Source organism: Ovis canadensis, chromosome 5, assembly GCF_042477335.2.
Source record: "Ovis canadensis isolate MfBH-ARS-UI-01 breed Bighorn chromosome 5, ARS-UI_OviCan_v2, whole genome shotgun sequence".
Classification (NCBI taxonomy): Eukaryota; Metazoa; Chordata; class Mammalia; order Artiodactyla; family Bovidae; genus Ovis; species Ovis canadensis.
The window spans coordinates 58,468,075-58,490,127 of record NC_091249.1 but is presented as its reverse complement, the minus strand read 5'-3'; the positions used below and the strand labels follow the sequence as shown (position 1 = coordinate 58,490,127).

At 53.1% G+C, this 22,053-nt stretch overlaps 1 protein-coding gene across 8 annotated transcripts in view; it reads right to left on the bottom strand.

The window, feature by feature from the left end:
- Window positions 1-3,223: 3,223 nt before the first annotated feature.
- Window positions 3,224-22,053, bottom strand: part of TCF7 (transcription factor 7) — a 32,360-nt gene continuing 13,530 nt past the window's right edge. For 2 of the 8 annotated variants that reach the window (XM_069592056.1, XM_069592058.1), the window contains 7 exons: window positions 12,747-12,855; window positions 11,873-11,963; window positions 9,118-9,237; window positions 8,537-8,699; window positions 8,317-8,424; window positions 7,780-7,828; window positions 3,224-4,944 (listed from right to left, as the gene is read on the bottom strand). In XM_069592056.1, coding sequence (XP_069448157.1) covers window positions 4,865-4,944; window positions 7,780-7,828; window positions 8,317-8,424; window positions 8,537-8,699; window positions 9,118-9,237; window positions 11,873-11,963; window positions 12,747-12,855 — 720 coding nt within the window. In that variant the 3' untranslated portion in view covers window positions 3,224-4,864. Of the gene's footprint in view, window positions 4,968-7,779; window positions 7,829-8,316; window positions 8,425-8,536; window positions 8,700-9,117; window positions 9,238-10,331; window positions 10,425-11,872; window positions 11,964-12,746; window positions 12,856-22,053 lie in introns of all 8 variants that reach the window. The other 6 variants (XR_011257300.1, XR_011257299.1, XR_011257301.1 and 3 more) reach the window with 6 other exon arrangements.

The following is a 22,053-nucleotide window of genomic DNA, read 5'->3' as shown; positions in this document are numbered from 1 at the left end:
GGAATTAAGCTATTTTTCCATTTGTGCTGGTTTTAGTGGGGAAGGTAGCAGCATTCAGTCTAGCTAGAGTGTCTCATTTCTATTTCCCAGAAGAGAAAGGTCTTCCTGAATATGTAAGATTGAGTGGACAGACAATATAATTATTCCCTTCCTGACTTTCCGTAGACCTTGGCCATAGTCTTTAAATCATGTTTAATAGAGATCTGACAGCTCATCTAAGAAAACAGGCAATTTACCGACACTATTAAGAGGCCCTTCAAACTGGCTGCAGCACTTACCTAACCTTTTCCCTCTTTCTGCTGTATACTCATCATTTCTTGAATGTGTCTACCAGTCTTCCAGCCTCTTATTTTATCCAAAGAAAGTGAGGGGCCGTTTCCCACAGCATAACAGCAAACCTGTCAACCTGTCTGCCTTCTCATTTCCGAGTTATTCTGAGCTAATTCTGTAGTATGAAGTCAAGCTGTGAGGCTGGAGTCTTGCCTCTGCCTCTTAGGACCTAGGTGGTTTTGGATAAGTTGAAAACAGTAGCTCGCTGAAGTGTAATGCTGTTGGTGAGTTGATGCTTAAGGATATATGCCCTCTAAGAATTCTTAACCTCTTTTGAAGTGCTATTATTAGCTTGCCTTCATAAATCCATCTTTAATATACAAAGTAGATATTACTTAGTTTTGATATTTTTCCAAAGATTCACAGAGGTATCCCTTACAAAAGTTAGAGATCCCAGAGTGGCATTATACTGTGATTTGCTTATTCTACAATTGTTTGTACATACCTGCTGCTGGAATTAATTAAGCAAAATCTGTCTATATTGTAACTTGTTGGATAGCATGACGTCATGCTAATTCTTAGTCTGGAACTAGCTGGAGAAGGATGGTGGCAGTGAGTCACTGGGCATGTGTGACTCAGGGCTTATGAAGTTTTCTCTGTACCTCTCCCTGCTGTACTCCCTGCGTATATTCAGTTAGGGCTCCTCTGAGACCCCCACTGCCCACTGTGGACAAGCAGACCAATATAGAGAGCCTGAGGTCCATGGTGATTTGAGGTCTGAAATGGGTGATTAGAATAGTTGGGATTAGGGGGTGACACAACCTAGGAACCAGTTTCTGCTTTGCCGACTGGCTCTGTTTCAAGAACCCATGTGTGTAAGTGTGCTCAGTTGTGTCTGAGTCTTTGTGACCCCACAAACTGTAGCCCGCCAGGCTCCTCTGTCCAAAGGGTTCTCTAGGCATTTGCCGTGCCCTCAGGGGATCTTCCTGAGATAGGCATCAAACCCTGGTCTCCTGCTTAGGCAGGTGGGTTCTTTACCACTTAAGCCACCTGGGAAGCGCCTGTGGTGAACTCTTAAAGCTCTCTAGAGACTTGAAGCAGTTACAGTAAAACAGCTTTTCTAACCTGACAGAAAAGGCAGTTTAGCTTTTTTAATATAATGAATTAGTTTTTGGTTTCACATCTTATAGGCCTGGCAAGTCTGTGTTACCCTTGCCCACTCTGTGTGCAGTTTTTTCCCCCTAGAATTGCATGCAGGAACTAATAGCCTTTCTGCTTTAGAACAGTGTAGAGAACCATTTAAGCCAGGCTTAACACTGAATAAGGTTGGGCAGCATAGCTTCTGGGCTGTTCAAAATGTCGTTGCAGTTCTGAAGTTAAGCCACAGGGCTTCATATAGAGGGGGGGAATATCGTCTATTTGGGAGGCTTGGGAAGATCCTGCTAGCTTGTTGGGCAGAGCCCTCACCGAGTGTTCGAGCCCGGGAGGGCAGGGGGAGCAGCTTTAGCAGGGGATGGGACAAGCTCTGTATTTCAAGCAAATCTGCCAGTTGTCTAGGAATCTGTAAGGGAAGTTTGGGTATCTCAGAAATATCTCAGAAAATGACTAGTTTTTGGCTGGAAATGAGGTGGGACTGCTGTGGTATTTGAAATTGAATTTGAGGCTACACTCTCTAGTCACCCTGTGGCCTCACAGGAATGTGCTGGTATGATCTCTGAAGATTTGAGTTTCCTCTTTGAAGTCAGGTTTTTTTTTTAATTTTTATTTTTAAGGCTGGTTTGATTTTAAGAATGTTGCCAAAGCTTTCCTCTTTACTCTCACATACACAAAGAGTGCATTGTTATGTATCCCGTGTGCTTTTAAATAAGACACCAGATCAGATGCAGCAACCCGGTCTTGCATAAGCCTTGGTTAAAATGTGGTTTTTTGAAACAACTAGGCCAGTAGCCAGAGTGGATTTCTTTAAATGGGACAGATGTCAAGAGAATGGCTGGTCTCCTCTAGCACCCAGAGAAAAGCAAGTCTAGGATTACAACTTCCAGTGGCCTACTTCAATAGATACTACCCTGGAAGATTACTTTATATTTTAAAATATAAAGTCCAAAAAGAACTGCATTAAGTGAAAATTGTAAAACATGATGGTGGCCCAGCAGCTGGCTATTGTGACATATCTTGGTCACCATTTGTATCTAATGGTTGACTGACCTTTTGAGCTGCCTCTGTAACTTCAGAGGTTTTGTATAAAATGAATACTTCAGGGGCTTCCCTGATGGTCTAGTGGCTAAGACTGCGCTCTCAATGCTGGGGGCACGGGTTCCATCCCCGGTCAGGGAACTAGATCCCACATGCCGCAACTAAAGTTCCTGGATGCCTCAACTAATTACCTGGTGCAGTCAAAGAAATAAATTAACATTAAAAAAAATGAATACTTCAGGAAATACATCACACATCTTGCCAGTCTTTGGGAGGAAAGGGTGCTTAAAATACCTGTCTTTTGGATTTTACGATGATACCAAGTTATAAAAGATTGTTTTGTGTTCATGTTTTCCTTAGAATAGGATATGCACTTGTCTTCTCTTTGCCTTCAGAGGGAAATTGAGCCCAGTGATGTGCGCCTGTTTCTGGTTGGGTTGATTTAGGGGCTGTGGGTGGCAGTTTCCAATCCATCCCCGTATAAACAATGGGGGCAGGTTGGCCTGTGCCTGCATCAGTGTGAGGTCAGAGGACCAGCAGGGTTATGATCGAAGCTTGGAATGGGGGCTGTACACCTACCATGAGCTCTCTAGGTTGGAGCAGGCCCCAAGCCCCTTCAGGAGAGGTGACCAGAGTAAATCCCTGGCTCAAGGTCTTGAACATGTGTACCATAGTAGAGAAGAAACCCACAGTTTTGTGACTGTGGAAAAGAAACAAGTGGCTTACTGTCGGTGAAACAGCTTATTGTTCAGAGGCAGGATTTGAAAAAGAAACCCAGTAAAAAGTATCTTTATTCTCATATCAAAGTTTTTCTGTGATATGCATTAACAATACAAAAATATCTTGAATATTACAATGGTCCTTTTTTCTCTCAAGACTTCTTGCAGCACTACACTAGAACATACGATCTTTGGATTCTGAGAAGCCAGTGGCTAAAGTAGGAACTAGGCTTTTGTTGAGGGGTGTGTGTGGGTACAAGGATAGCCCTTTCTCTTTGGATTCAGGCTACGTACAGTGAAGTGGAGGCAAAAAGAAAAAAAAAACTAAATTAAATTAAATGTTTGTTTTTTAAGGCTCAGGGTTGACGCTTGGCTCAGAAATGGGTTAAAGTAGGCTGTGGTGAAAACCCGATGTTCACCACTAGAGGTTTTCTGGGCTCCTGCTTTAGTTGCATGGTCTTCCTTCCTGCAGCCCCATAGGGAAACTGAAGCTGGCCTGCTTACACGCTGGAAAATAGGTACTGGCTGTCCTGAGGTTTGGTTTGCCCTTTCTTACAGCTGTCTAAAGAGCTGGCTAGACTGATGTGGATAAGCTGGAACTGGATCTGTGGACAAGGCTGTCAGAAGTGGGGAAGGATGCACACTGGTTTTGAGCCACAACTGACTTGAACCAGTGACTAGGGCATTAGGTATCAGGGCTTCTAGTAGGTTACAGTCCACGGGGTCGCAAAGAGTCGGACACGACTGAGCGACTTCACCTTCACCTTAGGGGGTTGAATTTCTCAGGAAACATTTCCAAGGAATTTGAACTACAGCCATAAACGCTCACCACCCACACTTGCCTATAAGGTAGTGTCAGGTTATTCCAGTTGCTGGGCTGATAGGCCTAAATCTAACCTATTCCATTCACTTATTGAAAGCTGCTAAAAAGAATGTGGGCAGAAGCTTCCCTTGGTTCAGCTTACAGATAGCAGATGGATTTCTGTAAACAGGGCTTCTCCAGGCCCTTAAGAGAGAAGCAGTGTCATCTTGAGCTTTGTGGTTGTGACCATGCTTACATGTTGTTTGGTAAACCAGCTGGTTCTTGGTCCATGAAGTATCTGGTACAGGGAAGGTGGGGCAGTGGTGGAGGGGATGAGTACGGAAAGCAGCTGGGCTCAGTCCAGTCCACCTATGACCTATAGAGGAAAAGCAAGGGGGGCAGGGGCATCTGGCTGTCAAGACAGAGGGAGGGAGCCTGCCCTAGGCATGGGGGATGCCCCTGACGAAATGACACAACACAGATCTGATTCCCATCACTTGGAGCAGTTTGAATTGAGGGCCCCAGGTTTAGGCAGAAGTTGTGCAGACTCTGAAATCTCCAGGGCCTGAGCTGTGGGAGGGAGCCAACAGGCCCCCTGGCCGGTTTCCACCTGCTTTGGGACTCTGTCGTCTCCTCTCAGAGGGTGAGCCCCTGGAGGAAGCCATGTGTCCTGTGCATGCTAGGCTGCCTGTCTCTGAGATTCCTGTTGCTGTACCTGTGTACTCTGCTGGTCGCTCTGAGGGGGCTGAGAGGCTGAGAGTGGCTGAGAGGCCTGGTGATGTAGGCGCTGGTTCTGCAGGGCTAGCAAGCAGTTCTGTGGGGAGGTGGGGCAGCAGGAGGTACGAGGGCGAATCCTGGGGAGTTGGGGACCTGGGGCAGCCTAGAGCACTGTCATCGGAAGGAACGGGGCTGGGGCAGCGGCCTTCTCCGGGTAAGTACCGAATGCATTTCTTTTTCCTCCTAGGAATAGTGAAGAGAGTTATCTGTAAACAGAGGGTGAATTCATAGTCATACACCACAACCAAAAAATGCTGTCCTTGCACAGGCCTATCTCCCCATGACTTACATACATATGCCTATGCCTTAGGACTTAGCATGGCAACTGCTGGGCCTGGCCCAGACCGTGGACAGGTGCAGTTCTCAACAGAGCCACTAGATGGCACAGGGACCTTTTGTAGCTCCATGTGTGGGCTGCCTGCTGTCTTCCAGGACAGCTGTCTCCCAGTCTAGGCTGTTGCAGCTTGCTTCACGTGTTTGTGAAGCTCAGATCTGATTAATGTGTGCTTGTGGCTTCTAGCCCTGAGCATGTCAGATACTTAGAGCTAGGCTAGGAGCAGAGAAGGGGAAGAAAGGGAATTACCTCACCCATTCCTACCATCTTATTTTCTGTTTGAGGACAGGGCTGCCTACCATCATGTGTACATATGTACATACACTTATTCCCCCAAATTCCTCTTTGTTCTTGGACAGGGAACGTGGGGGTACCCTTCGGGGCTGAACAAGTATTCCTTAGAGTCAGTGAACTTACTGCCTGGAACAGCCTCAGCCTTGGCCCTGGCAGGCCTGGCCTGAGCCTAATATAGGTATATTTGGTAGGTATATTTTCTTTTCCCATATACAAATATTGTATGGTGAAACACAGGTTTAATGCCATAGGATCTGAGTATGGGTGCCAAGGGTACCTGTGTTGACCTCTCCCTCCATCTGGTCTCAGTAGGTCACATGGCTATTGTGCATTTGCCTTATTCAGGGTATTCTCTACTGCAGTACTGCTTTGCTGTTCTTAGATTTGAGGCTCAGTATGGTACAACAGGGATCCCAATTTGACGTGAAGGAGCGGGTGGACCACGATGACGCTGAGGCCTGGGGACGGGCTTGAGCCACTTAAATGCTGTGTGCGAGATTTGTCTAATATGGACCTGCTCGGCCTGATTAGCACCAGACAACCGTTACCAGGGAACCCTGGGCACCAGGCCCCAGAGATGCCTTTAAGCCTGCCTTTCCTTCCATCTAGGATATTCTCTCCTGTTCCTTCCACTTAGACCCAAGTGATCTTCCTCAGAAGCTGTGTTCATTCTCATTCTTAGGAGGCATTGGCTTCCCAGTCTGTGGGTATGTTGGGGTGCTAGAGGCCAAAGGAGGACAGCAGGCCCAGCAGAATCTGCAGAGTCAGGGAAGCAGCTTGAAGCAAAGGGAGGGTGGTGGTGGGGACAAACCCACCTGCACGGACCACACCAATCCGTCTGCTGGTTGAGGCCAAAGCGAGCACGGCATTTCTTAGGCGAGCCAGGGTCTGCTCACAGCCATGCCAGAGGGGCAGAGCAGGGCAGAGGGCGAGCAGGCAGGCAGCAGGGCAGAGCAGGGCCCAGAAAGAAGAGGTAATATCAGTGTTAGCCAGTCACAGATACCCCACAGTCCCTACAGGCAAGGGCCTCTCCATGGCCTGTCCAGCCTTAGTGGGAGGCCAAGGGCCCAAAGCCAAGGTATCAGAAAAGGCTGGCACCCAGCTGGCAGTATAGAGGCAGGGGAAAAATGGTGGGGGTGGAAGGGAGCAGACCCTATCAGGCTGGCTCCTCTCTGCCTTGTGGGGCCCCCTGCAGCAAAGGGGCTGAGAGAAGGGCCTGAGGGGCCCATGGGGATCAAGCTTCTGCCTTAGGGCTTCCCATCCCCTCCCCCAAGGTCTTGCCCATTTTATCCATCTATTTTAGCTGTCAGTTTTTCTTCATCTTTGCAGTGCCCAGTCCTGCCTGACTGATTTCCCCTATATTATAGCTTAAAGCCTATGCTACACACAATTGGACATTGTCCAATCTTAGAGAAAAGACTGAGGACTCTACTGAGCCCCAGTGCTAGCCTCCTGTGTGGGGGCAGCACAACTGAGAAAGTCATTCATGGATGTGGAGTGTGAATTATCAGAGTTGGGACAGGAATTCACCCACAGGAAGATTACCTAGAGCAGGGTATGGCTTTCCTGGGTCCTCATGGAGTGTACTTGGCACCTCCATGAGAAAGAGGGGTGGGGCAATAGAGAACCTACTAGGCACCAGCCAACAGGCTGTGTGACCATAGGGCTCAGGCCTGGAGCGTGGCTCGCACTCCACCCAGACACCTCCACGAACTAATCTGGATGCAGTGTTTGGGTTTAGTCTTGATTCACACACTCAGTTCCTTACTAGGTTCTCTGGCAGAGGGTGGCTGTTAGGAGGGCTTATAGAGGAGTGTGTGTTTGTGGTGGGTCACAAACCATTGCTGCAAGAAATGGCTTCGGGCTTCCCTGGTGGCTCAGTGATAAAGAATTCACTGGCAGTGCAGGAGACACAGGTTTGATCCCTGTTCTGGGAAGATCCCACGTGCTGCAGGGCAACTAAGCCTGTGCACCACAACTGTTGAGCTGGTGCTCGCAAGCTGGGGAGCCACAGCTCCCGAACCCTGCATGCCCTAGAGCCTGTGCCCTTAGGCGGAAATGAAGGCCCAGCCCAGCCAAAAATAAAATTCTGCTGGTCTTCCCTGGGACTTAAAATAGCAAAGAGTATCAGTCACTCAGCCATGTCCAACTCTTTGTGTCCACTCATGGTGTCAGTCTCCTCTGTCCACGGGGTTCTCCAGGCAAGAATACTGGAGTGGGTTGCTGTTCCCTTCTCCAGGGGATCGTCCCGACCCAGGGATCAAACCTGGGTCTCCTGCATGGAAGGCAGATTCTTGACCATCTGAAACTCCCTTGGATCTAGTGCAGCTCTTTCTCTGGTGGGGCTTTGATTTGTGAGGTGCAGGCCTAGCTCTGAGGGAAGGCCTCACCTGAGTTGGATTCTTGGTGCTTTTCCCTCGACCGTCTCTTCTTCTTCCCCTGCAGGGAACAAAGTGGATGCTCAGGACTCTGGATGGGAGTTGGGACACCTGCAGCCTACTGCCTAGTCCGGCTGCCCCTGGGGTTCCCGGCCCACCATCCCCTCTGACCTGGGGCCCTGGTGTTTTCTTGACACCAGTTTTTGCTAGGTAACCACAGGGAAATTAGGGGCTCCTCCTCCCTTCCCCACACTGGCCTCCATTTTGGAGGAGGAGGTGACTTCAGGCTCATTTTCCTCTTTGTGCTGACCTAGTCAAATACTGCACAACGGCCCTGTGTGGAAGCACATCCTGGGGAGGGGACGGATGTGAGCCTGCCTTCAGGGCCGGCTCCCCTCACCTGAGCCTCTCCTGAGCTAGCCATCGAAAGTCTTGAGCCTCTGCTCCACCCTGTCCCCTCCTCCTGTGTGCCTTCAGGACAGCAGTCCTGACTTCCTCTAGGGTATGGCATGCAGAAGGCTCCCCTACTGCGTGTGTCTGGCCACTCACGTAGTTGTCCCGCGCCGACCAGCCTGGGTATAGCTGCATGTGCAGCTGCCTCTCCTTGCGGGCCAGCTCGTAATACTTGGCCTGCTCTTCCCGGGACAGTGCGTGCCACTGCAGTGGGGAAGGGGGGCAGATGGAGGATGCATCAGGGTTGGCAGGCTGCTCAGCGTGAAGGTAGTCAGGGTAGTCACCCCTACCAGCCCTCTTGCCCCCGCGGCCTCACCCGACGGCCCAGGATCTGGTTGATGGCAGCACTCTCCTTGAGCGTGCATTCGGCAATGACTTTGGCTCTCATCTCCTTCATGTATAGCATGAAGGCGTTGAGGGGCTTCTTGATGGTCGGCTTCTTGGCTTCCTTCTCTGCCTTAGAGTCTGCTTGAGCTTTCCTGAGGGACATGTGAACACTCAGGAGCCTTCACGGTGTGCACCTAATGCGCCCCTCTCGTGTCCCGTCTGTCTCTGTCTGTGATTGGGTAGATATACTAGGATTTTGTAAATGGTATCTTATTTTAGCTGCCCCAGAGTAGGTGAGCGGAGCTCACTATTGTTCCTTATAGGAATTTTGTAGCTAAGTAAGGAAAGCCCCTCCTCTCTGGGCTCAAACTAAATCCTTGTTTCCCATTCCATCCACCCCACTCCTGCTTCTGAGGGTCAAAAAAACAGTGGTCAGTGGTAAACTGCCACAAGATGGCTTGACAGGGGATCTGGCAGTCCCTGGAGGGAGGGCTTGACCCTGGTGAGAGGAATGTGTGTCCTGGGGTCTGCTTATTTTCCCTCCCCGCCCCCAAGTGTTTGTTCACTCACAGGCTGCGGTCATAGGGCTGCAGCTCCTGCTTCCCTGAAGAGGGTACGATGGCTGGGTGGGGGATGGCTGCGGGGTGACCAGGGACACCAGAACCTAGCATCAGGGGTGGATGGGTGAACCTAGAGGCAAAAGAAGAGTTACCGCTGAGCCAGGCATCACGGCCCAGATCTGTGGACACACAGAGGCCGCCGCACAGCACGCGAGGACAGGCGAACGGTCACCCAACTCCACTGGCTGCATACAAGACACAGAAATACAGACACCTGCTCCCAGCACTGCCCAGACACTGCGAGAATCTACATGTGCAGCAGATTCAGGTGCTTCCTGGCGTCCTGAATAACTTGTGAATCTGTCCCCTTCTCACCTCCTGCTCTCACCAGCTCAGCCTCAACCTGCAGCTGCCCTGTGGGCTTCCTTCCTTTCCTCATTGACCCCTCCAGGTCTCCCTCCATATAACAGCACTTGAGTGCTGTTCCCCCTACTGCTCATAGAATAAAACCCAGGCTTCTTCCTAGGGATTGCACACCCATTCCGCACCCCATTTCCCATCACTTCCTGCCCCTCAGCCATCTCCGGCTGGTTGCTGTTATCTTTGTCCCCCTCGCTCAAGAGCTATCCTCATGAAGCTTGTCCTGACCCATCAGACATGGCTGGGTCTCCTTGGGGCTTCCCCTTCACCCAGATAGCTGCTGTATCTCTCCCTCCCACCCTGGGCTGGCGGCTCCAGTAGGTCTAGAAGTGTCTGCTGACAAACCTGTTCCATGCCTGGACAGGTCTGTCTCCGAGGAAGTGAGCTAAGTGAGAGGACACACGTGGACACATAGTTCCCACTTGTACAGTATGGAGTCACTGAGCAGGTGGCCCCTAAGACATGTAAAAGGTGCTGCCTCAAGTTTGGACAGAGCTCCAGGAATGTCCAAGAGAGGTGTCCTGACCCTTTTCGGGATGCACAAGAGGTGAGTGTGCACACACCTGCACACGTGTGCCTGCACGCTCTCTGGCTGCTCTGGTGCTTTGCACAGTATGACTTGGGCTTAAGCCTCCTACACTCCCACTGGCTTCATTCTCAGTCACAGGGCAGCTCGGGGCTGGAGAATGACAGACGGACGGACAGACGACAAGAGGGCAAGCACTGGTCTGGGCATAGCCTCTTGTGGGCACTGAAGCCTGGGCAACAGGAAGCAGGAGCCTAGCTGCAGGGTGGGGGACTCACCTGGGGTAGGGGGCGCCAGGGGCTGCGGTGGGGGCAGGGAAGTGCTGTCTATATCCGCAGGAAGGGGACAGGGGGTAGAGAGGAGGGCTGGGCCTGTGGTTGGGAGAGATAGCTGTTAGCAGTCTGGCTACTGGCCAACTGTTAGTCTGACTACTGGCCAGATGTGGGGAAGGAGTTCCCCACTGTGCTCAGGCCTGACCCCTAGTGTAATAAGGTAAACTGGCTTCCGCTTGGACCACGCTAGTGTATGTTTTAAACATCTGCCACCAGAGGGCAACCTTTCTCTCTGCAAGCTAACCTTTCTACTAGTGTCTAAGGGCCAGAAATGGCAGCACTCTCCTGGCACTGAGCTTAGAAGATCCCTGGGTCCCCTCCAGTCTCATCTTGTGAAATTTGGGCTTGATATTTCCATGCCTGCCAATAGGACCTTCATGCCCACTGTTAACACTTAGGATTGTTCTGTCCCACTTTGCTTCAAACTCCTGGTCATCTGTCAAGGTCTTACTTGGCCAAAACAGCCTTTCTTCTGAAACAGCCCTGGGAATCCCAAGCTGGACGAGGTGTCCCCCCAGGCTTCTACAGCCCTCAATCAAAGCACTGCTCCCATGCTTTGTAGCTGGCCTCTTGTCTGAGTTGTACACAAGGTGGACTGAGAGATGAGAGGCCAGGGACCTGAGGATCAACCTGCTGCAGCAGTGCTTCTCTGGTGCCCAGAGCTTGCCCGCCACACGCCAGTCCTGGGGGTAGTCCTGATTTGTCTTCAAGGTGGAGCTTTATCCAGAGAGAATCTGGACATGGAAGAGTGAGCTGAATGTGGATAAACGACAAGTAGAAAGAGGTAGGCAGGCCCAGGGAAGCCAACCTTTCCTACTTTTGGGTGACTGTCCCAACCTAGAGAGGCCAGAGACCTGCCTCGGTCAAACTGCGGTTGATGAGCAAAAGGTCACATACCCTGCCAAGACCCTGCTCCAGCCAAAGACAGGCCCTTTGGCTCATGGTTGGATTTGCTGCATAGGATCCAGGCTGGCTTTTCCTGGCCCAGCATTAGTGGACTCTACAAGCAGGCTGCCAGGAGTTTGGACTGAAGCAGGCACCATACGGGCACAGACGGACCCTGACCTTCGAGCAGCTCTGCCAAGGAGGGGACCAGCCGGCAGCAGACACAGAGACGAGTGGGTAGCATCCCCCTGTCCGCCAGGCCACTGAGAAACAGCGGCCTCTCCTGTGTCCCTGCAAGCTGCCACCTCCCTGCTCAGGCCTGCCTTTCTATCTCACACACTCATATGACCCTAAACAGCCCAGGGTTCCCCCATTCAAGTCTCAGACATTAAGGCGGAGCACGACAGGGCTGGGTCTCCTGCCTTTCCAAAGGGAGTTTGTGTGGCTGGCTGAGGTATGGCTAGAGGTGCTGGCCAACCCCTGTTACCTGTATAGAGCTGGCAGCAAGGTGCTCAGCACAGAAGAGTGGAGGAGGAAAGTGGAAGGGCGGGTATGGGTCCAGCCAGCACAAGGGGCCCCTTTCCCACTGAGCCCTCACTTACCAGCTCACAGTGTGGGGGAGCTGTCCCATGCTGCCTGAGGTCAGAGAGTAGAAGCCAGAGAGGTCAGGGGTCTGCAGAGGCCTGTGAACTCCTGCAGGGGAGAGGGGCAGAGTAAGTGAGCTAGCCTGACCTAGAAGCCACTCCAGCTGGTTCCTGCATCCTAGAGCCTCCCGTGGGGCCCTCAAGATCCCGTGTCCCTGTGCTAGAGGCCCAGACATACTGGTCTTTTCAGGACTAGCTTGGTGTGATCAGAGTGCCCCATCTGCAGACTGTGGGCACAAGGGCAGATGGTTGGTGTGACTTGCTTGTGGACAGTGGCTGGGTAGTGGCAGAGCTGGAATCATGAAGGACTGGAAGACCAAACCTTGCCACGCCCTGGCTCATTGCTGATCTCCAACTGGGGCCTCTCTGCTGGGGTCTCTAGCCTGGCTTTCTGGGCAGGAGGCAGACCCCTTGGCCCAGGCACCCAGGGCTCCGCCCATTGCTCTTGCCCCCTCCTCCCCAGGGTTGAGTCAGCAGGTTTCCCACAGCCGACAGTGGCTGATTTCAGAATGACTTTGCCCGAGGCTGAGGTGAATCAGCCATCACAACCACCACTTTCCATTTTCTCACTGTGGGGAGGGAAAGACTACAAGTTCTCTATTTATCATCTTCACACAGAGGCCTACTCCCATACTGGCACTGGTTAGCCACTTAGGATTCAGTCTCCTACCTAAACCTCAAACCTTCAAATTTTGACCTGGTACCATCTTGCCCAACCCTTTGGTGCCTTCAAAAAGGGTCTAGCCTCTTGCTCTCAGAAGGCAGGGACTTGATCCCCTTTCCCCACCACTCCTCTGGGTCTTATTGGGCCCTTCCCATCCAGGATCCATACCTTGCTTCTGGCTGATGTCAGCTGGTGCAGGTGTGGGGTGTGGGCTGCTGAAATGGTCATAGAGAGGAGAAAGTTGGGGGACACCATGGGAAGGCTGACTGGCCTTGTTCTGAAAAACAAGGAGGGTGGGTGGGTGAATGGGAGACCCGAGGAAGGCACAGGACTGGGGTGCACATATGAGCAAAGTCCCAATTTGCTGTGTGGGGGTAGCCCAACCATCAGAGCAAAGTGGAGGTGGTCAAAACCACAGGCTTCACTGGACAGAACCCCACTCAAGCCACCCTGTGTCCAGTGGCTCTGTTGCCCCTCTCCACCACCCTCGCCCCAGACTTTGTTCAAGGAGTCCAATCTCCCAGAGTCTCAGTCTTTCTTTGTCCTCAGCTGTAGGAGGCATTTTCCCCCTGCCCAGGAAATTCTTCCTGTCTCTTGGTTTCAGAGATCCCCCAGTTTCTCTGAGGCCCAATTGCTTGTCTGGTGCGTTGCTCACAAGCCTTCAGCCTTAGGACAGCCTAGAGCTTGCTTTTCTCCTCTGGCCCTTAGACTGAGGGGCTTGTGTCTGACCCTCTGGAGCCACCACTTAAGAGGATTTTATAACAGTGGAGGGGGCCTTTTCTTTCTCAAGGGAGGTGGAGCAAGCTGGCTCCAGGTGTGGCTAGGCTCCCTCCAGAGCCAACCCACCCAGCCTCCACACTTCCTGTTTCCTCAGCACCACAGGACTCTTACTTTTCACACTGGTCACATGGATTTGTCATGAGATGACTCATTCAGGCTGGGACGGGGGCTCCCCATCAGAACCTAGCCACAGGGAGTGTGCTGCTCAGGGCCATGGCTCAGCTCTGCATATCCTCAGTGCACACCTTTGCTGGCTTGGCCCTGGAGACATCATCTAAAACTCAAGGTTAGCACCACTTGTAAAAGCCCACCTATGGGGACGCTGCCGGCTGGGCTCACAGATGAGCAACCACTAACCCATGGCACAGAAGAAGTATCTTTGGGATGTATCTGGGGCAAGACACTAATGATTATAGAGACTGTGGTCTTGGCTTCTTCCCAGCCCATAAGTGAAATTTCTCACTGGATGAATGTAGCCAGTATGATGGATGCGACTCATAAACCCCTTCATCACCAGCTTTGGGGAAGGTTAGGGTAGCTCTTGGTGGGAAGACCTGGCTTAGGTCCTTTGGCACTGGCTCTTGGCAGTCCAGGTGAGGCTAAAGGGACCGACAGGTATGAATCACACTGTAGCCGTGGCAGGAGGCTCCCAGGTGGGCACAGGATCCCACATGTGTCTGCAGCAGTCCTGGCCACCATCTCGCCTACATTCCTGCCTCCAGGGAGCTTCAGGCTGGGCTACAAGCTGCACCCTTCCCCCCAGACTCTGGTAAGTTGCCGACATTACCACCTGTCAGCCTCCCGCTCATCCCTCTGCCATCCACCAGGAGGAGTCTTAGATCCCAGGGCTAATCAGCATGTCTCAGGAAGATAGGAATTAATGTTCTAATAGTGCTGGCTCCTTTGTTGCTGGCATGGATTTGACACTACACCAACTTCCTGAGGCCAATGCCTCACCTCCGACCAGAGCCTGCTCCTGAGCTCTTGGGGCAGGCAGGAGAGCTTTCTGAGGGCTCTCCACTGGAAGCCTGAGAAAGAGTCTGCCAGCTAGGTCCAGTTCCTGGAGCTAACTTTATTGCCATACCCGGGCACCCGTTACCCTGTCGCAAATGGCTGTCATGGCGCCGTGTAAGAAGCCCCTCATTCACCCTGAAGAGTGAGGCACCCTGAAGAGTGAGGATGAACGCTACTCCTGGTGCCTTCCCTTTCCCTCTGGTGCCCGGTGCCACCTGGGCCAGACCCTTTGGTCTTATTACGCCAGAGGAGGCCTGCCTGGAGGCGGCAGACATGCCTGGCAGCAGCACTGGGGAGACTGATGAGTGGCAGACATGCCTGGCAGCATCACCGGGGAGACTGATGACAGGGCCATGTCACTTCCAGGTTTTGGTTGCTGCGACCGAAGGCCAGGCTTTCTGAGCAAGCTGGGGAAAGGAAGGTCCTGTCACTCTCAGGTCCTCTTTTATTCCCAGCACAGACCCAGACAACAGTAACAGGTTTGGATTGTGTCGGGGAATGGAAGGTGGAATGTAGGATTCTTAGGCCCGCAGGTGTCTGGCAGGAGAGAGAGGAAACTGGGACAGATATGGGATATGTGGGGAATGCGATTTCTTCATGTACTGAGTTTTTGCCACATGCCAGGCCCTGTGCTAGACCACTCTCTATTCCCACTCAGGGCACCAGCAGACTGCCATTTCTCCAAGCTGTAAATGTTCGGGTGTTACCTCATTTCTTGCTTCCCTTTATTGCACATCTCAGCAGGGCAGTCCTTGTTCTCTACCTCCAGTCCTCAGCCCTTGTTATCCCTTCATCCAAGCCAGCTTCTTGTCCCCGTCCCTTCACCAGATGACTTGTCAAGGTCCCCAGTGACTTGCACGTTGCTGAACGCAGCAGTCAGTTCTCAGTCTTCACTGTACCTGGCTTCTTGGCACATTGAACACAACTAACTTCTCCCTCCTCCTCGCAGTGGGTTCTTCACTTTGATTCCAGAATGCCACACTTCCTGATTGTCTTCTAACCTCTGAGGCCACTCCTTCTTGGCCTTGTTTCTGGCTCTTTATCATTTCCCTGTCCTGACCCAAGCGTGGCCCTCAGTTCTTTATCAATCCTCACCTCACAAGGGTGCCCTCATCCAAGCTCACGGCTTTAAACTTCATCTGATGATGCTACATCTGTATCTCTGCAGCCTCTACTTCTCCCCGGAACGCTACTCTCCAAATGCTCCCAAATGCAACACGTCCAAAGTAGAATCTTTGACTTTTTGCTCCAAACATTCCTCTCCATATTCCTCAGTTAATATCAATTCCGTCCTTCCAGTTGCTGAGACCAAACAGCTTGGAGTCATCTCTGATGCTCCTTTATCTCACACTCCACCTCTAGTGTGTCAGCAAATCCTAATGGCTCTACTTTCTAAATATATCAGAACCCAACCGTCCCTTCCTCTCTCCCTGTGCCCACCCAGTCTAAGCCACAGTCACTTCCCACCTGGCGAATGCAGCAGTCTCCTGCTTCGCCATCCACAGCCATATAAATCACATCATGTCCCTCGTCAACCTGGAGCCTGCTCCAGACTTCACCAGCCTCTACCACCCTAGGTCAGACCCTAATCACCTCTCCAACCCCAACACCTTCCTCTCTCCCTGCTCATTATGTCCAGGACTTTACCTCGTTGCTTTAGCCTCCAGCCACCTCTTCCACTTAACTCCAGTGGTCATTTTTTAAGTGTCCCTAGGATATGGAGGAGCCTGGCAGGCTGCAGTCCATGGGGTTGCTAAGAGTCGGACACGACTGAGCGACTTCACTTTCACTTTTCACTTTCGTGCATTGGAGAAGGAAATGGCAACCCACTCCAGTGTTCTTGCCCGGAGAATCCCAGGGATTGGGGGGGGCCTGGTGGGCTGCCGTCTATGGGGTCGCCCAGAGTCGGACATGACGGAAGCTACTTAGTAGCAGTAGTAGGATATGAAGTGGGTTGGGAAGCACAGCTACTAGGCTTGCTGACCTTTTCAGTGACCTTACCTCTGTAGGATCCAGGGCCAGTTTGCTCCTTGTAAAATAAGCATGAGCCTATTCAACTCTGCTACCTAATTGGTCACAGATGCAAAAATCCTGCTTTATCCTAGAATTTTGGAGGCAGGAACCCAGGGCCTATGAAGGTAGAAAGCTTTCTAGAAACCTCAGTGGCCTCCTTAACCTGATAAATTCCTAGGATAGGGATTAGCCAGATCCGAGGCCTCGTGGCACACAGGGAAGACTAGCCTCAGGGCCTCCCTCGAGAAACTGGGACCTTAGTGGGGGCGTCCCACCATTTGCCATCTTAAGGGCACAAATGCCTGGAGCCCAGCACAGGTGGTGGAGAGAACAGGTCCCTCCAGGCCATAGGGCTTTCAAGTTTAAACCGCTTCAGAGAAGGCCCTGCCATCCCACCTTGGTGCTGGCTTTTCAGCCCTCGGGTAAAAGCCTGGCTGGTGGAGTGGGCAGCTCTGAGCTTGGGAAATCTTAGGAGCAGAGCCTGGGGTCCAAGGTGCCAGCTGTAGGAGGACAGTCCCAGAGTGCCACCCTTCCCAGGCTGGGAGGGTGAGAGGGGGTATCTTCTCCAAGGCAAGGAGAGGATGCCTCCACAGTGGATTTCTCAGCAAACCACCTTCCCTGAAGACAGCTAGCATGGGCCAGAAGTCTTAGAGAGCTCTCTCACCTGACAGATGGCTAGAGCTGACCCTCCTCAGCCAGGCTAGTTAAGCTCCAGGTTGTATGTAGCACAGCTCACGCTAAGCCGAGGAGCCCTCAGAATCTAGCTCAGCCTCAAGCCTGGTATGTACGTGTCCAACAGGGGCAGGTGCACTGAGGCCTCATCCTGTCCACCAGCCTTCCCTGGGAACTGGGGAAAAGCCTCATTAAACAGGATTCTGCTGCCAAACCACAGGAGAGGTGCCAGGTGGGCAGAGAGGGCACTGAGAACCTGCAGGCAGCTGGAGGACCCGAGGTGCCAGGGCTCCAGGGCAGAGCACTGAGGGCCTGGCCGGTCCTTCCCACGTTTGTGCAGGCTGCCTTTGAGTTCACTCCCCAGCCCCCTTCACGCCTGGTGGTGGTGGCTGGGGGGTGGGAACTGTCTGGCACAGGACCTGGTGCCCCATGCCCCCCTCGGCCAACAGAACGTCCCGCTCCACGGCCTCAGCACAAGGCTGTCTCAGGGCTAGGCTGCCCAGACAGCAGGGTGGAGTTGCCTGGGGCCTGGCCTGCGTCTGGGGAACTTAGTGACTGGAGCTCCTCTCCTCCCCTGATAGTGACTGCCCCATTCCTAGGGAAGGAGGCAGGCCTTGATGGATTGTCTGCCACCCCTCGTCCCTGAATATCTGGACGGCACAGCCTCTTCTCACCTCTGCAGGCAGAGAGCTGGGCACTCATGGTAGGATGTATAAGCCAGTGACAGACTCGCCAGCAGACTGTATTCCTTGACCAGTACACTCCCACACCCTTGTTTTGACCTTTGCATCCAGCCCTTTCCCGTTTCCCTCCAGACTGCAGCACTCAGGACGAGTCCAGGACTCCTGGACTGGGAGGCCATGCCTGCTGAGGCCTTAGCACAGGCAGACCTTCCTGCCTTGGCATTGCTCTTACTGTTCCTCCCACGCCACTTCAAAACCCATCATCCCAAAGGGGGTCCTCATCCTTCTGGGGTTAGCCCATGGCTGGAGATTCCTCACTCTGGTGCCCTCATATGTCCTCCTGTTGAGCAGGCTGGAGCTAGGAAGGGGCCCAAGGGCAGGGCCAGGTAGGAGGAGGTGGAAAGGAGGGACTCCTGAGGTCGGTCTCCCCTGCTCTGGAGGCAAGCTTGGGCCTGGCTGCTCCGGCCTCCCTCTCCCCACCCCCACTTCCTGCAGGCTCAGGTGAAAAATAAACACAGTCGGCATTTTCCCTGCAGACCGCAGAGGTCCGCTTACAGGCTGTGTGCACCCTGAGAGCCCTTGCCACCGCCAGCAGAGAAACTCCCTCGCCTCTGACGGTTGACTCTGAAAACCCCCAAACGCTTGAGCCCCACAACACTTTCCCAGCGAAGAAAGTTGCTGCTTCCTCTGGTCTCAAGCCTGGCGGGGGTGGGGAGCGTGTGAAGCCTGACAAGGTCCTCCCAAGAAGGCCTCCCCTTGGCAGAGGACTGTGCCAGGAGAAGCACCCCCACCCTCCCTGCCCCTACCCAAACACACACATAAACACATTGTACCAGAATTCACAGTTGATCACTATCAGCAGACACATTCAGTCAGACTGTATTTACTAAGCTCCTACTATGTATCAGGCAAAAGAACGTTCTCGGCTAGAAGAAAGAGCATCTGCCAATGGCAGATGATTAGGAGAGGCATAGCTGTACCCTGTGCAGGCATAGTTCTGAGCGCCTTGCAGATTTTAACTCATAGACTCCTAAAGCAAACCTGTGATACAAGGTGTAATTATTATCCCCATTTGATAGATGAGGAAACTTGAGGCAGAGACATTACATAGCTTGCCAAACGTCACACAGTTTGTAAATGGCAAAGCTGAGCTTCCTTCCTTCCACCCACTGTGCTGCAGAGGCCCTCTGGTTGTCGTGGACTGACAAGGGGGAGCAGGGGAAGGAGCCCCAGTCCTCAAATCAGTCTCCCTGCTTCAGCCTAGTTGGTCAGTCACCCAAGTCAGTGCTTCCCTGACCCTAAAAGATGCTCCTGTAAGTCCTGAGACCCCGCACTGGGAGCTTCCCTGACAACAGTATTTAAGACACGACCCCCAGGTCCCCAGCTCACATCACTCCTCACCCTCCCACAGCCACACCCCAGCCTTGTCCAGCCTCACAGGCCTGCTTTTCTCTCACCCAGGCACGCAGCTCAACTTCACCTCAACACCTTTGCCTACCGCTTGCACGCTGCGCTCTCCTCCTAGCTTTCCATATTTCCTCCTACTCTTTGCCAGATTCCTTCTCATCCTGACCTCACTCTAAGGGCCACTTCCTTAGAAAGGGCTGTGACCTGGGAGGGGCTCCAGCAGCCCCCCAGGTGGATGTACCTACTTGCTGCAGGAGTGGCTGGGGGTCCTGGAGGGCAGAAGGGGTTTGTTGGTCCTCTCTGCCTCTCCAGGGTCTGTACTTGGCTTGTTCACGAAGGCTTTTAAACAAAGGCCTCTAGAAATTCTGGTGCCCCAGAACTTCTGCATGCCCACTCACTCATCCACCATGGACCTGACTCCAGTCTCTTGGCTCCTAGAAGGCGGGGGAGGGTATTCCTGATGCCTGTTTTGAAGCTGGGGAAAGGCCTTTGGGGACAAGTCCACAGAAGGAGTCAGATCCACACCTTGAACCCAAGGTAGCCTATTGAGAGTGATTGCTGTCTGTGCCAAGGGCACAGACATGAAGTTGAGTACTGTAAACGCCACACTGACGGCTCGTTTGAGGCCAGCATTATCCTTCCCATTTTACACGTGAGGGAAGTGAGGCTGAGGGACACTGAGAAAGTTGCTCAAACATACTCCCTCGAGTCAGTGCTGGGGACCCCTTTAGGACTCTCGGGGTCTTCAGCGATGTCAACACAGTCTCATCTCTCCCCTCCTCTCCCTCTGCTTCAGCCACTGAGGGCTGCTGGCTCAAGGGCGAGGCTGTTCCCTCTGCCTGGAGAGCCATTGTCCACAACTTGCTGGGTCCTCTCGCAGTGTATGTGGGCAGGGCCCAATACAAGCCAGAGTTTAGGGAGAATGAGGCAGCACTGGACCACAGCAGCACACAGGAGGCTGGGAGGAGCTGGGCGACTGCTGGGACTCAGGGACATCCTGCCTGGCACCTGGGAACCCGTGCCACCTTCCATCTCATCTCCTTTCTCCAGACAGTCAAAGCCAGGGTTGCCAAGTTCATACAGTACCTTTGTGCTAATTGGAAGAAGCACCTCCTCTGGAGAGGCACCTGGGTCCACACCAGGGCACACGGCGTGGGGAACATAGTGCAGGCTGGGTCTCAACTCCTTGGCCCAGATCCCCTGCGTAATCCCACAGAGTGGCCCTGCTCATAAGGCCCTCTCCAGTTCTCACTTCTCTTCCCTGCATTGCCAGAAACTACACGTGTCAACTCTGAGTGCCCCTGAGCATCCACTCTGGTCTTGATCAGTTCCTCTGGACCCCTCCCAGCTCCAAGGTCCCCTAGCGCCTACCACAGCTCCCCCAGGCCTTTCTATCATCGATGGTGCTTAAGTGCCAAAGAGTCTGGCCAGTTGCTGAGTGGGAACCACCCCCCACCCCCAAAGGCCTGGGACAATGAGAGTGAACTTCCCAGAAGGAAGCAGGTCCCCTTTCCTAAGGGGAACTCACCTGCGTATCAGCCAAGCCTTGACGTGTGGGCTCCCACAGATCCCACCTCTGCAGATACACCCTAGCTGGGCTCATGCTCTCTTATCCCCACCCCTACTCTGGGCCCTTCTGCCCAGAACATGGCGCTCTCCAGGGGATGGCCCTCCAGCTCCCCGCCCCCAACAGAGCATGGAGCCGTGGCACTGTGGCCCCGCGGAGCTGGGGGACTGGGGGATGGCTGGGCCACCCCCTAGTAGACCAGGAGGCTTCAGTCCTCCCGCCAGCATGGGGCCCTTGCCAGGGATGCACAGAGCCCTACCAGGCCCCTGTGGCCAGTCCACCAGCTGCCTGGTCCTGACATCAGATAGTGGGGCCCTGCCACAGCAGAGGTGAGGACCGGAGACCCACAGGCAGCCTTGGCAAACCACAGGCCTGCTCTAGACCCAGCCCAGCCCCGAGGCGCCCTCAGAGCTAGCGGAACCTCACTGAGTTGAGTGGCCTGGCCCACAGCCTCCAGCGGTTTCTATGCATTCGTTTACTTTTGTTTTCCTTCTTCCTCTTTGAGGTAAACGCCCCTCAGGACAGGATGTTTTTAGAGGAAAATATAAGCTTCCGGGAGCTTCTGCAGCGGAGCTGCTAGTTGATACAGCGACACATTTTTGAGGACACTGCAGCAGCCCTGGGGCTGGGCATCCCCTGGTCCAGGGAGTCACTCTCCCAGCTCGTCGATCTCAGTGCCCAGCCATCTGGGACCCTGGGCGGGCTGAGGCAGGCCAGGGGCACAGCATCAGCTCAGGCTGTCTGAGGCAGTAGGGAAAGCTGGGCTCTTGGAGGACGGCATCTGAGGTCAGAGGTTTTGTTACCCTGGGAGTTAAACCAAGAGGCTTTGTGGAAAAGTCCTGAAGAAGGTGAACGTGCAGGTTTAGAGGTGGCAGCCCCTACTAGTGACAGCCTCCTATATGCCTGGCACCCTGCAGAGTCCCACCCTGCAGAGTCTTCCCAGCCACTGTGTGATCTGTGTGTACAGACTGTGCAGATGAGGAACAGGAAGACAGGAGAGGGAAAATGACTTGCCCAAGGTCTCAGAACAAGTAGTGATAGATCTGGATTTGAATCCAGCCTCTTGGGTTCCCGGCCAGAGGTCTTTACCACTCAGTGACAGGCCCCACAGGCCAGCTGGTGGTAGCCAGCAAGGAGACCACACATGTGAGGCCCAGGGGCCGAGTGGTTGCCAGATTCTCCCTTGCCCACACTGGATCTCCTCACTGAGACCTCCACCCACCCAGGACCCCAGGGATCACCGACTTCGCCAGCAACACCCTGCCAGTAATCTCTCTTAGAAAAAACTGAGCTGCTGTGTGACTCTGACCCCCATCTCGCTCTGTGTGAAGGGCGTTTT